This window comes from Pyrus communis, chromosome 1 (genome assembly GCF_963583255.1).
Source record: "Pyrus communis chromosome 1, drPyrComm1.1, whole genome shotgun sequence".
NCBI lineage: Eukaryota > Viridiplantae > Streptophyta > Magnoliopsida > Rosales > Rosaceae > Pyrus > Pyrus communis.
In genome coordinates this window covers 9,846,024-9,862,420 of record NC_084803.1, presented here as the reverse complement: position 1 = coordinate 9,862,420, position 16,397 = coordinate 9,846,024, and the positions used below count along the sequence as shown (strand labels likewise).

The 16,397-nt window shown below is 38.7% G+C and overlaps 3 protein-coding genes across 3 annotated transcripts; 2 read left to right on the top strand and 1 right to left on the bottom strand.

Moving 5' to 3' along the window:
* Positions 1-304: 304 nt before the first annotated feature.
* LOC137739537 (uncharacterized) lies at positions 305-697 on the bottom strand. The gene has a single exon (XM_068479184.1). The coding sequence runs from the start codon at positions 695-697 to the stop codon at positions 305-307; it is 393 nt and encodes a 130-aa protein (XP_068335285.1).
* Positions 698-7,108: 6,411 nt separating this feature from the next.
* LOC137739452 (uncharacterized) lies at positions 7,109-11,887 on the top strand. The gene is made up of 9 exons (XM_068479063.1): positions 7,109-7,226; positions 7,272-7,286; positions 7,453-7,583; positions 8,850-9,807; positions 10,257-10,348; positions 10,462-10,536; positions 10,681-10,742; positions 10,816-10,885; positions 11,067-11,887. Exons 1-9 carry the CDS (start codon positions 7,109-7,111, stop codon positions 11,778-11,780), a joined length of 2,235 nt encoding a protein of 744 aa, XP_068335164.1. The 3' UTR covers positions 11,781-11,887.
* A 1,603-nt stretch (positions 11,888-13,490) lies between these two features.
* On the top strand, positions 13,491-16,307 carry LOC137733398 (transmembrane 9 superfamily member 11). Its single transcript, XM_068472553.1, has 2 exons — positions 13,491-13,691; positions 13,912-16,307. Exon 2 carries the CDS (start codon positions 13,933-13,935, stop codon positions 15,904-15,906), a length of 1,974 nt encoding a protein of 657 aa, XP_068328654.1. The 5' UTR covers positions 13,491-13,691; positions 13,912-13,932; the 3' UTR covers positions 15,907-16,307.
* The last annotated feature ends 90 nt before the right edge of the window (positions 16,308-16,397 follow it).

Here is a 16,397-nt window from a genome sequence, read left to right as displayed (position 1 = left end):
ATCTAGCTAGATCCCCAAATTGGGTTTTGAAAGGACACGATTTCAAATTTGCAGTCTAAAAATGCAAATTTAGAATGAAATTGACAAAGCTGGGTAGAAACAAATTAGAACCCAGTACTCTGTTTAGTGATTTCAAAACAGAACTTGACCAAAAATACGAGATCAAGTTCTTAATATCTCATATATTACGAAACCTCTCTGAATATCCTCAAAATTAGATTTAATTACAAAACTTGATTATCCCATAATAATTGATCAAACAAAGTAAATATACATATTGTAATGATCAAATCACAAACGTACATCAAACCTTGAAGAAAACAATCTCATCCTCCTCATCCTCCTCATCCTCATCACACAAGGTATCCAAATGTTGATGCGACTGCCGCCGATGATGTGCCCTCCCGACCGCGTGGTTGTGCTGAGCCGGCGAGGAAGACGGCGAGGAGTGCACGGAAGAACCGGCGGAAGCCACCAAAGCCAAGTTCCCTTCGCTCCAAGCCCGCCTCAGCGGATACGACACTTTCTTACTCTTAGGCCCTCCGTGGGTGCATTGCTTGTTACGTGACTTGTTGTGTAGGGCACACCCGCAGTTGCGGTGGTACGGGCGCCGTTCCACTCCGATATCCGACCCCGATATGCAACCCTCGTACACGCACCGGAACAGCCCGTCCGCGGCAGCTCCTGCAGCGGCCATGCGATCCGTTGATTGATTCGTATTGAATACGTGTTGCAGGTCCAGAAATAAAGTTTAGAGGCAACGGGGGCAATTTATAGGAAAAGGGGTTGTTGGTAGTTATCTAGTGAAGAACAACGGGATAGGGGTGAAAAAGACAAAAGGGGGAGAGCAGTTGATTGTCGGCTAGGCGAAATTTTTCATTGTAATGGGAACATAAGTGGTATACCAAGTGTTTTAATAGAAATGTAAGAAATTTTATTTTTTAAGTTATTAATTTTTAGTACACATATCCCACCATTTGTATGGTAATACGTGGTATAATATCCCGTGTACCGGTTACACTAAAGAATCTCTCATCGGTTAGCTCCTACCTGGGTTGCTGGGTGTGATGTATGGAACTTCAGATCTCTTCCACCAAAGCCACCAAATCAAGTGACCTGGACATTTGAAATTTGGTACAACGAATAAAATTATTATGACTTATAAAAATTGGTTCTATTTTTAGCCGTTCAATCAAATTTTAAAGATCCGAATAATTTGATTTGATAGCTTTGATGAAAAAGATCCGGAGATGATGTATTTCCGTGATGCATGAGCATATGCGGCAGTAAATCAAGCGTTCAAGCCGTGTGTTGTGGGTTGGTCATAGTCTGAGTTAATTTTTGGCATGCACTTCTCCATGTGGGCCTGTTTGAGTTGAAATTTAGGTACGAGGTGGGAGAGAAATTGGGGAGTGAAGTTACTAACAAGAAATTAATTAGATACTCTAAATTAGTTAGGTGTAACTGAGTTCCCCGTTATATGGTGTTATTAGTCTACTTGTATTATAAGACATATATGATAATAAAAAACACGTGTATCTAATTATGAATTAGTATCAATTATATTGCTTATGTATATCATAGCGCGTGAATTAGTGTGTATTGTTAGTTCTTTGGGAAGGGTTAAGCCGTTAAAATACTTTAGATCATCTCCAAAGAAAAAATCAAATTTTAAACAAAATTTACATTTGAAGGCTTGTGTGGCTCATTTATCTTCTTTTTTTTTTTTTTTTAAATAGTGTTCTTTACCCTATATGTTAAATTTAAATTATTATTTATTACACTATTTACTTTTCATGATTGTAATTGCTGATGTGGACTCATTTGAGTCTGCTTATCTTAATTGCTGCCTTTTTTACTGTTATTGCTTATATGAATTTTTTGGCTCTTCCTTTGAAGATACTTTTAGATAACCAAAGTTACTTATGTATGCAGTTAGCAACAAAATTGAAGGTACGTTCATATAAGTGTTTTCTGAAAAAGCATGTGTCATTACTCAAAAGTACCTAGTACTTGGGATTTTAATTACAGTTTCACCTTGTTTATGCTATAAATGTTTATGAACGTATATGCACTTAAGCAGACTCAAATGATTCTCTACTAACATCATGTGGTAATGTGATTATACACACTTTGAAAAACTAAAATTCTAATTAGGTCACCCTAAACCCAAACTCAGCATATATGTGAGGCGTGAGGCGAGGATTAGCTTAGCAATTATTTATCTGTGTACTTGTTTGTGTATGTGTTTGGTATTCTATATATTGCTGCCGTATTGCTAGAATGGTGTTGATCCTATAAAATATCTTGTTCACCAATCATGCTAAAAACCAATTTTTTGGCAATTTGTGGGAGTAAGTAGCTATCTACATTACTTCTCAAGACGAAAGATCAACTTTCGTGGAACTATTGACTTACTTGTGTTAATGAGAAATTTTGTGGCTTGAATTTGACACATGCATTACGTTGAAATGGGAGTATGTCTAGAAAAATTTGTTATATTAATTAATTCGCATGTTATAATATGAGTAAACAACAAATTATAAGCAAATGTACAGTAATGTGAGTGAATTATAATATTACGCGATCTTTCTTAAACAATTCTAATGTATGTACTATGCTTGTAAAAATTGTTGACCAAAACATGGAAAAAGAAAAAGAAAAGAAAAAGGATGCTTGTAGAAAATTAAAGCACATGCATGCACTTTGATTCCTTTGGATTCAACACCAACACCGGCTAAAGTATTGTATTGTTGCTTGGGATTAAGAACTAATTAAAGATGCAAAATGAATATTTATATTAGCTAAATTAAAGAAATAATAATCAACGGTTAAGATTTTCTGATGTCAAAAGGAAAATAGCATTTGGGATCGGGTCTGGGAACCAAGTTGCATGCAGCAACAAATGGACGGATACTTCTGCACTATCATGTGAGACTCTAAGCTACCCATGTGAGCATTGGAAAGGTGATGTCAAAGCATCACGATTGACGATCTTAGCAGGAAATAGTAAATGCAATTTACTGAAGGGGTGGAGAAAAAAGAAAGGCAGAGAGAGTAATTGGGCATGCATACCATACCTACAGCTACATGCTATGTTGGACTTGCAGAACGGAGATTCACGTAGTTGTGATACATATACTAGGGTTACGGCGTGTTACAAACTCATATGTCGTAATAATATTATACAGTGTTACTAATTTACGTATCATAATATAATATATATATATATATACATATATGTGGAATTTATAATTTATCAAATTATTGATATTCCTTGAAAAAATACATATAAAAAACATGTACAATACACAAATATCAACATGATTTTAAAAAAACAACAATTTCAAAAATGTCAACTAAAACAGACAAAAGTCGCACAAACTGCTAAAATAACTCACTTCAACAAAATCTTGCATAATCCGTATGCAAGCTCACATGACTGAAAACAATAAAATCAAACAAGCCTAAATAGTTTATATTGGAATATAGAATTAGTGAATATACTTATATTTGTGTATTACATATACTAAACGCAGTTACACCAGAAAATTCCCCCACCCTAAAAGAAAATTGATATGTAACAAGATATATCCAGACGTTTTAAACTAATAACACAAATATAGGGGCAAGGAGTGGTGACCGCCCCTCCCCTCGCCGGAAATGAAGTCCAGGAGTAAGTATCCGCCCCTCTTCTCACCGGAAATGAACCCCTGTTTTTTGCTGCTGTTGCTCAGGCACTACTTGCGGCAATTCAATTTTCTGAAAACCCAAGCCAAACGGCGTTGTGTTGGACGTAGAAAAAAAAGAAAACCCCCTTAAGTAGAACGATGTCATTTGTATTCATTGAAAAACATAAATAAATAAGATTGACATATGGGGACCACTCGTCCAAATTAACCTTATTGGAGCCCCCACGAACTAGCTCAAGAAGATAAGCCAACCTTCAAGCCACTGCCTAGATTCCCTCTTCGCGCCTTCGCCGTTCCCCTCCAAGTTCCAACCCTCAAGCCAAGCCACTGCCCAGCTTCAAAGGCTTTCATAGCTTACCTGAATTCCTATCCAAAACTTGGCAACAACGATATATAAGCTTATAGCTTACCTGAATTCCTCCAAGCTGGCTTTTTCATCTTGATTGAACCTCTAAATGACACGATTGAAGTCAAGAACACTTGAAACATGAGATTAAAGTCTAGTTTGTATAAAATCCCGAATTAAAAAAATAAAATTCCAAACCTGATTGCATGTCCAAATCCTTTACCTAAACTTGTTTGGCTCGACTCACTAAATCTGTAGGCGAAAACCTTTTGTCAAATCGAATAGCAAAAAGAAAGTTACAAATTTTCAATGATTTTTTATAGGGAAAACAGAGGGAAGCTAAGCTTTCCGGAGAAGTCGAGATTGATAAGAATATGAAGAACCAGATAGCATTCTGGTTTAAAATTAAACCCACGTGGCTGACTAAACTCGTATCTTTTGGGACTTTGTAATGTGGTGAAACTAGATTTCACCTCATAAGCAATTATGAAGATGCATAGTACTTTTTCATCATTAAAAAAAAATAGTGATATTTTTGGTGAATTTCAAGAGTTGTGAAAACTATAAGTTAGTGTACAAGTTTTTTACATTGGTTTTGGTGTTACCGGTTGCAACTGCTTCAGTGAAAAGAGTATTTTCTACTATAACTGTTGTGAAAACACCGTTGCATAATAAAATGGGAGATCAATGGTTGAAGGATAGCATGGTTATTTAAATTGAGAGATATATTTTTGCTTTTATTGATAATGAGCCTATTATGCGACGTTTTCATAACATGAAATGTTGCCAATAACAATTGTAATTTGTTTGTATTGATAAATTATTATCGACATTAATATTGTCTACTATATATCTAAAGAGATTTAGTTGTCTACATTTCTGCGACCTCTTACCTTTTTATATTTCACCCCTCCCCCAAAAATTCATAGCTTTGTCATTGGTCATCTTCTATATATCATCCAGAAAAATGCATGCATGCAAGTCCTTCCCCTATCCTAAATCCGCATAGTCAACATGCAGATTCCAGTTGCACAACTAGTCACGCCTAGGGAAAAAGCTTTCCAGTTAATAAAGTAGGCAAAATATAAGCTAATATGTACCAATTCTACCAAATTTATACACGTATATGGCCAATGCATGCCCGCCTGTGGTCGCATCTATTTAATTCATGGGAGGTTCTTTTCCTTTTCTTCCAACTGCATTTGCTTATAAATATTAATTAAAACTTTGCACCATTAAATGGCAACCAAAGCCAGCCAAGAAAAAGATTCAATCAAACAACCCTCAAACGCTAACCACTATATGTGCAACCAACTGATGATTATTGGTAAGACCTTCAATATATATAATCTTTATTAAGTTCCACCTTCCCAAGTACCAAATTTTCTTAGGTACTCCAGCTAGGCAGTGGTCCACTTCACCACTCAAAAGGGGAATTATCACAGCATGATCATATTGGTGAGCTTGATCATTCCTTTATATATATCCTAATTTAATCAAATATCTAATGGGGACATTCCAAATCATATATCTTAATTTTTCTGAATTTTTGTTTTTTTTTTTAATTAGTGCAATGATATATTTACACTAAGAGGATGGTGACACTTGGGCTAAGTCACAAAACGAGTAAGCCACAATAATTTGATTTGACCCGCTTGTAACGAGAATGAAACCTAAGATGTGACATCCCACATCGCTCAGGGAAGTGATCCTTATATGTATATTCTCATCCCTACCTAGCACGAGGCCTTTTAGGAGCTCACTGGCTTCGGGTTCTATCGAAACTCCGAAGTTAAGCGAGTAGCGCGCAAGGGCACTTCCATGATGGGTGACCCACTGGGAAGTTCTCATGTGAGTTCCCAGAACAAAACCGTGAGGGTGTGCTAGGGACCCAAAGCGGACAATATCGTGCTACGATGGAGTCGGGCCCGGGAAGTGGTCCTGCCCGGGCCCGGATGTGACAATTTGGTATCAGAGCCAATCCTTGCCCGGATGTGTACCGACGAGGACGTCGGGCCCCTAAGGGGGGTGGATTGTGACATCCCATATCACCCAGGAGAGTGATCCTTATATGTATATTCTCATCCCTACCTAGAACGAGGCCTTTTGGGAGCTCACTGGCTTCGGGTTCCATTGGAACTTCGAAGTTAAGCGAGTAGCACGCGAGAGCACTCCCATGATGGGTGACCTATTGGGAAGTTCTCGTGTGAGTTCCCAGAAACAAAACCGTGAGGGTATGCTGGGAGCCTAAAGCGGACAATATAGTGCTACGGTGGAGTTGGGTCCGGAAAGTGATCCCGCTCAGACCGGGATGTGACATAAGTCATCTCATTTATAAATGAAAAAAATATATATACATATAGACCATAGTAGACTTCTAAATTCAATGAAATAAACTTATTAACTGACATGACATACACATATCATTTATCACACCATACATCACACCAAAGAAAAAGCCCAGGTGGGCTTCACAATGCCATGTGGAAGAGATAATAACTTGTAGGGGTGCAACTCGGACGCATCGGAAGTTCAGTGCAGGCCCTAAAACCCTAACTCCAAACATAGTTCGCAAACTGTTTTTGGGCTCGAATCACTTTTTGGACCACTTAAGTTTGGGCTTGGGTCAATGTTTGAACTATTTGAGTTTGGGCCACCGTGTCCATCATCTTAAGATTCTGAAGCTAAGCATATTCCTACTGCATCTTCCAACCCTCCCTCCTGAAGGGAAAAAAAATAAAAAAAAGGTATGATATCTAGACATCCATTTTACTTCTCAGGTACATTTTTAATTTTCGACCGTCGGATTGGATAAATCGAAGAAAATTAACGAATAGAAATTATCAAGTGTATGTGAGAAATAAAATAAGATGAGTGGATAGGATTAAAAAAAAAAAAAAAAAAAAAAGGAAAAGACCAGTCGCAGCCACGAAGTCACCGACCGGTTCATCCTCCTCAACGGTGGGGATAGAACCGCACGCGTCCGTTGGACTGCAGATCCAAAACTCTCATTATTTTCATCAGACCTTCTCTGTGTGGCGGCAACAGCGCAAAAGCTCAGAGCGCAGCCATGGCTGGAGGCAGAGGAAGAAGAAGACCCAACAGCAACGACAGCAGCAACTTAAATTGGAGCAGCGGTAGGAGAAGAGCATCGCCATCGTCGTCGTCAAAATCCAAATTTCGAGGAGGTCTGCTCGTGGAGGGCGGCGTTTTATCTGATTGGTCATCCCTTTAAACCGCTCAGCGAGGTCGTTCCTATATCACTATCAAACGATCGTAGTTTGCTAATTTTCTGTTTGGTTTCCGGGGAAATAAAGGAGACTGAGATTTGAAGTGGATATTTTTTATTCAATTACAGCCGATATTGTTTCCCTATTGGAAGAATTCAAACTTTTGTTGGATTTTGAATTTCAGGGAAAAATCCGAGTTCGAGCAACAAATCTGCGACGAAATCTGTAGCAAAAGCAGCTTCTGGGTCGAAAAGTGATTCTCGGAGATCTAATGTTACTGCTATAGGGTACCAATACCCTTCTGTTGAATTTCAGGTATGTCCTATTGGCTCAAAAGCTTCTTCCTGATATATTTATTTTTTCAATAAAAGAGAAAATGTCTTCTTTTTTTTTTTTTTGTCGTATTTTGTCGTACCAAATACATTTTTAGCTGTATGATCTGAGATTTAAATTGATTTTTCGAAAAAATATTTATTTGAATGGATTGGGTTGTGTGGAAATTTTAGTGACTAGCATTTTGTGCTTGTAGTGAATAAAATATGACTAAGCTTAAGCAGTTAACACTTTCCTCATGCTGTTGTTTATGTAAATTATAGTTCATCGAAAGTTTTGTTCTTTGTTTGAACAATAGTTAGTTCGTGGGGAAGTTTTTCGTATATTGCTAATTTAAGTCCTTGCAAGCGACAGTGGTGGATCCAGGATTTCAAGATCGCGGGTCCCAACATAAAAGTTCGAAAAAAAATATTAGACTAATTTGGTTCAGTATCACTATTTTCTATTGAATTTGGTTCATTGAATAAATCAAGAATAATCTCAAAGGTAATAACACCAACAAATTCTCCTCAGCAACATAACGCAATTAGTGACTCTACAAAGATAAAATTTGTTAATGTAACATATATATTATTAATTGGGATTTCGGACTAGAGTCTAGGGTTAAAAAACTTATATGAATTTGGAAGAATTAAAATTAGGCAGCTAAAGGTAGTGGAACGGCAAATGGTGGTGGGGAATAGGGTAACTTGGGTTTAAAGTTGGAAGGTTGCGACGATTGGGGCTAGGAGTTCCTAAATATAATTTGGGGATACTGGAAAAGACTAGGGTTCTCAGAGAAAACAGAGATATTTTAATTTTAAATTTTTTTATAATGACCTGGCTCAAAAACGCTGTCGTTTTGGCTAGGTCTTTTAAAACCAAAATTAAAAACCTCGTCTTCTCCTTTTTTATAAGCACTGCTGCCTGCACATCCATGGAGGCAACAAGCCTCTCCACTGCACCTGCCCAAATTGTTGGAGGGTCCCGATGGTCGATCACAAGTGTTTCTTTAGGCTTCTGAAGGGTCCCGGGACCCCCCGGGTCCCTATATGCATCCGCCAGTGGCAAGCAATGTTTGAAGCATAACATATGCACTTGTTAAATGTGGCGAGATGTTTGAGGTTCTGTTTTGGTCACTTTGGAGAATGTGTACGGAGATAATATGTGAAATTATTGATGCATTGGATATTCTTTTTTTTGTTAACAATTAAGTAGGAGCGTTGGTTCTGCATTCATGTAGTTTGGATATGCTTTGGTTTTGAACAGGAGGGTTTCTATTCAGAATTACGCAATGGCGGTGATGCAGGCAAAGATATGTATGAGTCGTGCCCCTTGGTTTTAGCTGATTACAAGGATACCCAAATTTTAGCTCATGGGGACCAAACACAACCGTCAAGCCCCAATGAAGTGGAATTTACTTATCACTACGGTTCAAGTTTTGTGTTAGGTGAAAGCTCTCATAGAGGGCTAGGGTTCTCTGATGAACTTGAGGAAACCCCAAGTGATGTTGAAGATTCCTCAAAGCAAATGGAAGAGCCAGAAGATTCATGTTTTAACTTGCAATCTTCTGAGAAACATATGGATGCCAATAACGGGATGGATTGTGAAGTTGGCGATGATGAGATGGCTGAAGAGATGACAACAGAGATGTTGTCGCCCAAGAAGAACTCAGGCTTTTTGTCAGTTGGTGGCATGAGATTATACACCCAAGATATTTCTGATGAAGAAAGTGAAGAAGATGAAAATGGAGAGTCACTGTATGAAGGAAGCTCAGGCTCTTCTGAGTCTGGAGAACGACTTGGATCCTCTGAAAGTGAAGACTCTGAAGACTTGTCTGATAGTGATTCAGATGTAGATGACGAGGTTGCAGACGATTATTTAGTGGGAATTGGTGGTAGTTACAACATCTTAAGTTCCAAATTTTTGGTAGAACAGGATTTGGATGAGCCGGATAAGAATAGCTCTTTGAGGAAGGGTTTTGATGAGACTTTGCAGAAGTTGGGCGGAATTGCTCTTCAGGATGCATCTAGGGAGTATGGTAGGAAGAAGGTCCAGTCACAAAAGAAATACAATGTGACTGAAAGACATGCTCGGTCTTTGGCTATAGATGACCTAATGCTTGTAAAGGATACAAGAAATTATTCCAAAAAGAAACCTGTTGCCAAGTTTCCTCAGTCTTGGCCTGCAGAAGCTCAAAGGAGTAAATTCTCAAGACATTTTCCTGGTATAAGATTGCTAAGATATCTTTATCTTTATAAGCTGCTTGCATATGTTTAACTTGGTTAACATGTGTCTGTTCCATGAAGGGGATGTGATACAGCAGAGCCAAGTTCGTAATGAATTTCAGCAATTAAAAACTTTTTACATTTTAAGTGCTTTTTCTTTTCAGTTGGGGAAGCAAATGAGCTTTCTCATATATCCATAGTTTCTAGTATCCCTAGTATCCTTTGATGAGTATGATGAGAAGTGGATAGTTATGAACTTAGGATCTCAATTTGAATGACTGTATGGGCAAATTTGCCCACATATCATGGGGTAATAAATGTCTGAGGACTGTCTGTTTATCAAAAACAGGATTCCTGTATGATATTGTTATTCTTTTAGGTGGATTGTCATTCATGCCTTTGGCTCATGCTATCTATTGTTCTAACTTCTAACTGACTTTCCATTCAGGGACAAAAAAGAAACATCGTAAAGAAATGATGGCTGTAAAGCGTAAGGAGAGAATGCTGCGCCGAGGCGTTGATCTTGAGCAAATAAATCTGGTATACTGCTTTGTTGTTTTGTGTGAAGTTGTGTGCTGGTACACTCACGGAAGATATATCGTGCAATGCTTTATATTTGGACTATATGACAGCTTTGTTCTTTTCTATTTTAGAAAATGGAGCAAATTGTTTTGGATGGAGTAGATATGTTTTCTTTTCAGCCTATGCATTCCCGGGATTGTTCCCAGGTATGGAATTTCGATTGATCTCTTCAATTTTCCGTTTGTAACTTATTTGATCCTCATAGTTTTACCTTTTGCACTTTCTGTGGTCACTTCATGTCCATCAAGTGTTAACCTTTCTTTGATAGTTAGTGCTTTTGGATATTTTAGGTTCAGCGATTAGCCGCAATGTATCGCCTGAGGAGTTCCTGCCAAGGATCTGGCAAGAAGAGGTAAATAATTTTGTTTCGTGAATTATAGTTAAGCAAAGAAAACATGGAGTTGATGTTTTTTTTCCTTTCCCAGATTTGTGACAGTGATGCAGACACAACACACTGGCATGCCATCTGCAAGTGATAGACTTCGTCTTGAAAAGGTTAATCACGTTTCATGGTTACAAATTACAATTAGTGTATCGTATGGTCTGGCTCTGCATTTTTCATATTTTGTGCTTCTCGTTGTCTTCTTTGTTCTTCTCTGAAATATAATCACTATATACTTCGATCCTCTACGTATGCATGTGCAGCAAAATTCAGTGATTGTTTTCTATATTTCAGCTGATTGGAGCTGACATGGAGGATGCTGATTTCTCTGTTGTTGAGCCTGGTAGAGACAAAAACAGGCCAAGGAACATTGGAAAAGGAATTGATTTTAGGACACCGGAATCTAAACAATCCAGCCAAAGAAAGACACCGAAGACCTCAGCCAAACATGGCAGTGGGAATATGGATTCATATGCTAATACACCAGTATCATTTGTGTCAAGTGGCGTAATGCAATCAGCGGCTGAGAGTTTAACTGTTGACTCAATAGAAGCAAGTAAAAACAAGGTTGCTGCTGAGTCAACTGAATATCGTTCCTTTGAGCTACACACTAAGGGTTTTGGATCAAAAATGCTGGCTAAAATGGGATACATCGAAGGTGGCTTAGGAAAAGATGGACAAGGTATGGCTGCACCCATCGAAGTGATCCAACGGCCTAAATCACTTGGCTTGGGTGTGGAATTCTCCACCCCCGTTGAGATCCCAGTCGGTAAAACACCCCCAGCAAAGAATATCCCGGTAAAAAGAGGATCTCAGGCTCAGAGTTCTCAAACTCAGAGTGAAAGAGTTGGATATTTCGAAAAGCATACCAAAGGATTTGGATCGAAGATGATGGCGAAAATGGGTTTTGTTGAAGGCATGGGGTTGGGGAAAGATTCACAAGGCATTGTCAACCCTCTGGCTGCAGTCAGGCTACCGAAGTCGAGGGGATTAGGTGCCTCAGGTTAAGTTAATTTTAATTTTAATTTATAATTGCTTACTTCTTCTTGTTCTAAATCTGCATATGCATGTGTATTATCATCAATATTAACTTAAGAGTTGTTTTTTATTCACCATAGATCTGTACATTTCAATTTTTATCATTGAAAATAAAGCATGTGGCATGGTGACCATCAAAAGCCACCATGTGGGGGTTTATGTCTTCTTCTTGAGAGGAATTTCTCTGCCCTGGCTTTTACTATCCCTGGTTCATTCTCTCTCTCTCTCTCTCTCGTGATGCACTAATGACTCGTTTACTAATTTGTAATCGGAATTCAGTTTCGCGTTTTGATTTCGATTATCATTACGTAAATGTGCCACAAATGAGGAGACACGAAGAAGGGATATCGAAACCGGGTCGGGAAGTATTTTTCCGGTTCCTTCTTCGGGGGCTGGTTTTGACAGCCGTAGTTCATGGAATACTCTTCCACCCATTTGCAGCTGAATTATCTTGCAAGCAATCATATGGGGCACCAAATTTGGGATTCCATTAACACGTGAGATGTGCACATGAAATAATAACATCAACCATTTAATTTGACACAATAGGAGAGCAGAACGTATAAAATATGGAAGATGACTACGTTTTCTTGTTTAGGCCAGTTAGTAAAGGCTCATTCTATCAAATCCTCGTTTCGTAGATCTTAGTAGTTTAGCAAATGCTAAGGAGATTCATAAAAAGTCCGACTTTTTATGAACTCTTTGTCACTTTACATTTAACGTCAATTCTCATACTAATATTATAAAACATTATATAAAAAACATGATGTGACAAAGAAACCACGAAAAGCACCATTTTTAGGTGTTTCCGTACCGCTTCTCTTTATGTAAACGTGAAAACGGGTTCAATTATATGTTATGTATTATTCTATTAGTTTTATTTTTCCGAAGAGATGGTAACCTGCTAGACGGGCAACCTCAAATCCATTGACCAACTCATCAATCCTAGTGCTTGATTCTTGGCCATTTTAATATTGGAGTTTATCAAAGTCGTTGTTCGTGATCAACACGCACGAGTATGATTTACTAATATCATTTACTTTCTATCAAGTAATATTATAGTAACTTTAATTATTTTCTACCACAAGTCTCAAATTGGACCTAACAATCGAGAGTATATTTCAAATCGTTTAATGTACTGAAGAAAGTTGCGACGAAGTATAATGAACTTACCTCATAACTTTATGAATAGAGAAATATCAAATCGAGTCACTAAATGATGTAACCTCTTGTCAATTATTCAATTATGTGCATACTTTAACCAAAAGATATAAATCGTATAAGTAAGTTATTTTTTTTCTAAATTGTTCTTTCGCAATTTTTTTGGAAAACAAAAACAATGTTACCTTCTTCTTTATTTGATTTCTAAGCTCTTTAACTGATGTTTTTTTTTTTAAAGAAAGAAGCGACTTTGTTGATTAAGCGAAACTCAAATACGTAGTCGTATAAGAGAGTCTTAAATTGAATATGATGGTGCCTCAAACCAAACTAAACTTTGACTAACGGGTGTGTTAATGACTTAACAACAACGTTCTCAAATAAATAAATGTGACAAAACAAAGAAAAAGTAAAAGTCTCATCGAGGAAAAAATTAGGCAAAATGGCAATTCTAGGAAAATGACATAAATTTAATTAATTAAAATGGCAACTTAAATCCAAATGGAGAGCGGAGATCCGTCAAGAAAAAGTTTGGCACTCTTCTGAAGAAAATCCACCCATATAAAATTTGCACCCCATAATCCCTTCCCTTGCATTTGTCTCGTCTTCCTTCCTAAAATCCCAAAAAACCCATCAGATTTGCGGAGCTTCAAGATCTCGCTCTGCTGCTCCACTTCTCAGAACGCGCTCTCCAGGTCGTCCATGCCTGGCACTCCAATAAAGGTCAGTGCAGATCCTTCCTCACTTCATATGGGTAAATAAAAAGATGGAATTTTTAGTTCTTTTGCTGTTTATTTGGTTGTTTTGTAGATCTTGAGCGCTGTGAAAGTTAATAGTTTTGATTAGCTTTTGTGATGAAATTTTGGTTGAATTCGAAAACCCATATGGAAAATGTGCTGATTTTTTGTTTTTATTGCGTATTTTCTCTTCTGGGTTCTCCCAGATCTGACTCAAACATTGAAGAATGGACGTTTCTGGTCGATTTACGATCTGGGTGTTTACCATTTTGTTGATTTTTGAATCCGGATATGGGTTTTACCTTCCGGGTAGTTACCCTCACAAGTACCATGTTGGGGACAACTTAGGGGTGAAAGTGAATTCTCTGACTTCCATTGATACCGAGCTACCCTATAGCTATTACAGTCTCCCCTTTTGTCAGCCCCCAGATGGTGTTAAGGACAGTGCCGAGAATCTCGGTGAGTTCCTCATGGGGGACCGCATTGAGAGCTCTCCATATCGATTTAAGATGCATACCAATGAGACTGAGATCTTCTTGTGTCAGACGGATCCGTTGTCGGCGGATCAGTTCAGTCTCTTGAAGAAGAGGATTGATGAGATGTATCAGGTCAATCTGATTCTTGATAATTTGCCTGCAATCCGATATACCAAGAAGGAGGGATTTTTGTTGCGGTGGACTGGGTATCCTGTGGGAATTAAGGTTAAGGATGTGTACTACGTGTTTAACCATTTGAAGTTTAAGGTGCTTGTTCATAAGTATGAAGAGCCCAATGTAGCACGTGTGATGGGTACTGGCGAGGGGGCGGAGGTGATCCCAACAATTGCTAAATCAGATTCAGATGAGCCCGGTTATATCATTGTTGGGTTTGAGGTGATACCTTGCAGTTTCGTTCACAATGTGGATTCTGTGAAGAAGTTGAATATGTATGAAAAGTACCCTGCTAAGATCCTTTGTGATCCCACCACTGTGGCAATGCCGATTAATGAAAAGCAGTCAGTTGTATTCACTTATGAGGTTGAATTTGAGGAAAGTGACATCAAGTGGCCCTCACGGTGGGATGCTTATCTGAAGATGGAGGGAGCCAAAGTCCATTGGTTCTCTATTCTCAATTCTCTGATGGTGATTACTTTCCTTGCTGGTATTGTCCTTGTGATCTTTTTGAGAACTGTTCGGCGGGATCTAACTCGTTATGAAGAGCTTGACAAAGAGGCTCAAGCACAGATGAATGAGGAGTTGTCTGGCTGGAAGCTTGTTGTAGGGGATGTTTTCCGTGCTCCAAGCAACCCTGCCCTGTTGTGTATAATGGTTGGTGATGGGGTTCAGATCCTTGGGATGGCAGTGGTGACCATACTCTTTGCTGCTCTAGGGTTCATGTCGCCTGCTTCTCGTGGGACACTTATCACAGGGATGCTGTTTTTCTTTATGATCCTTGGTGTTGCAGCTGGTTATGTTGCTGTTCGTCTTTGGAGGACAATTGGCTGTGGAGATCAAAAGGGATGGGTCTCGGTCTCATGGAAGGTTGCTTGTTTCTTCCCCGGAATTGCCTTTTTGATTCTGACTACTTTGAATTTCCTATTGTGGGGTAGTCACAGCACAGGAGCCATTCCATTTTCTATCTTTGTGATTCTCCTTTTGCTGTGGTTCTGCATTTCCGTTCCCCTTACTCTTGTTGGTGGATACCTTGGGGCCAAGGCACCTCACATCGAGTACCCAGTTCGAACCAATCAAATTCCCAGGGAAATCCCTGCACAGAAATACCCATCCTGGCTGTTGGTTCTTGGGGCTGGCACTCTCCCCTTTGGCACCCTATTCATTGAGCTCTTCTTTATCATGTCCAGCATTTGGATGGGCCGTGTCTATTATGTGTTTGGGTTTCTCTTGATCGTATTGATCCTTCTCGTTGTGGTTTGTGCTGAGGTATCTCTGGTTCTAACCTACATGCATCTTTGTGTGGAGGACTGGAAATGGTGGTGGAAGTCATTCTTTGCTTCTGGTTCGGTTGCCATATACATATTCCTGTACTCCATAAACTACCTTGTGTTTGATCTCAAGAGCCTGAGTGGACCTGTCTCTGCAACTCTTTACTTGGGGTATTCGCTCTTCATGGTTGTGGCGATCATGCTTGCCACAGGCACAGTCGGGTTCCTCTCTTCATTCTGGTTCGTGCACTACCTGTTCTCTTCGGTGAAGCTGGACTGAAGAACGTTTAGCAACTCAAAGATTCGCACTTGAAGAAGAGTTAGCGGCGATCATTTAGGGAAGAAAGAGTGCAAACTTTTACAGATGTTCTATTATATGTTACATTTCATCTTATCATGTTAGGGAACTTAGTTCGTTATAATGACAATAATTCGTCCGGTTTTGCTAAATTCTTTCATAGATGAACATCACAGCATCGATTGTAGCTCGATACCGACGTTATTTGCATTCTGGCGAATAGGAGAGGATAGAGTGAGAGAAAGAGGGATACATTCTAGTTTATGGTAAAGTGATATTATCATCCAGTACTTGATTTGATTTGTATGGTTTTAGACTTGTTTATTTTCACAGTTTGGAGCCAATCTGGTTTCGTTTTATTAATGTCATATGCTTCTTTTTTCGGTTTTTTTTATTTATTTATTTTTTTATTGTTACCCTGACACACAAATCTCGAGTAATCAGGGTCCGGGTCGTAGTTTAAGTGGCTAAGA

Coding starts and splice junctions, on each gene's coding strand:
- LOC137739537 (XM_068479184.1), bottom strand. CDS start 697: ATGGCCGCTGCAGGAGCTGCCGCGGACGGGCTGTTCCGGTGCGTGTAC.
- LOC137739452 (XM_068479063.1), top strand. CDS start 7,109: ATGGCTGGAGGCAGAGGAAGAAGAAGACCCAACAGCAACGACAGCAGC. Junction 9,808..10,256: donor ATTCTCAAGACATTTTCCTG/GTATAAGATTGC, acceptor CTTTCCATTCAG/GGACAAAAAAGAAACATCGT. Junction 10,743..10,815: donor CAAGGATCTGGCAAGAAGAG/GTAAATAATTTT, acceptor TTCCTTTCCCAG/ATTTGTGACAGTGATGCAGA.
- LOC137733398 (XM_068472553.1), top strand. CDS start 13,933: ATGGACGTTTCTGGTCGATTTACGATCTGGGTGTTTACCATTTTGTTG.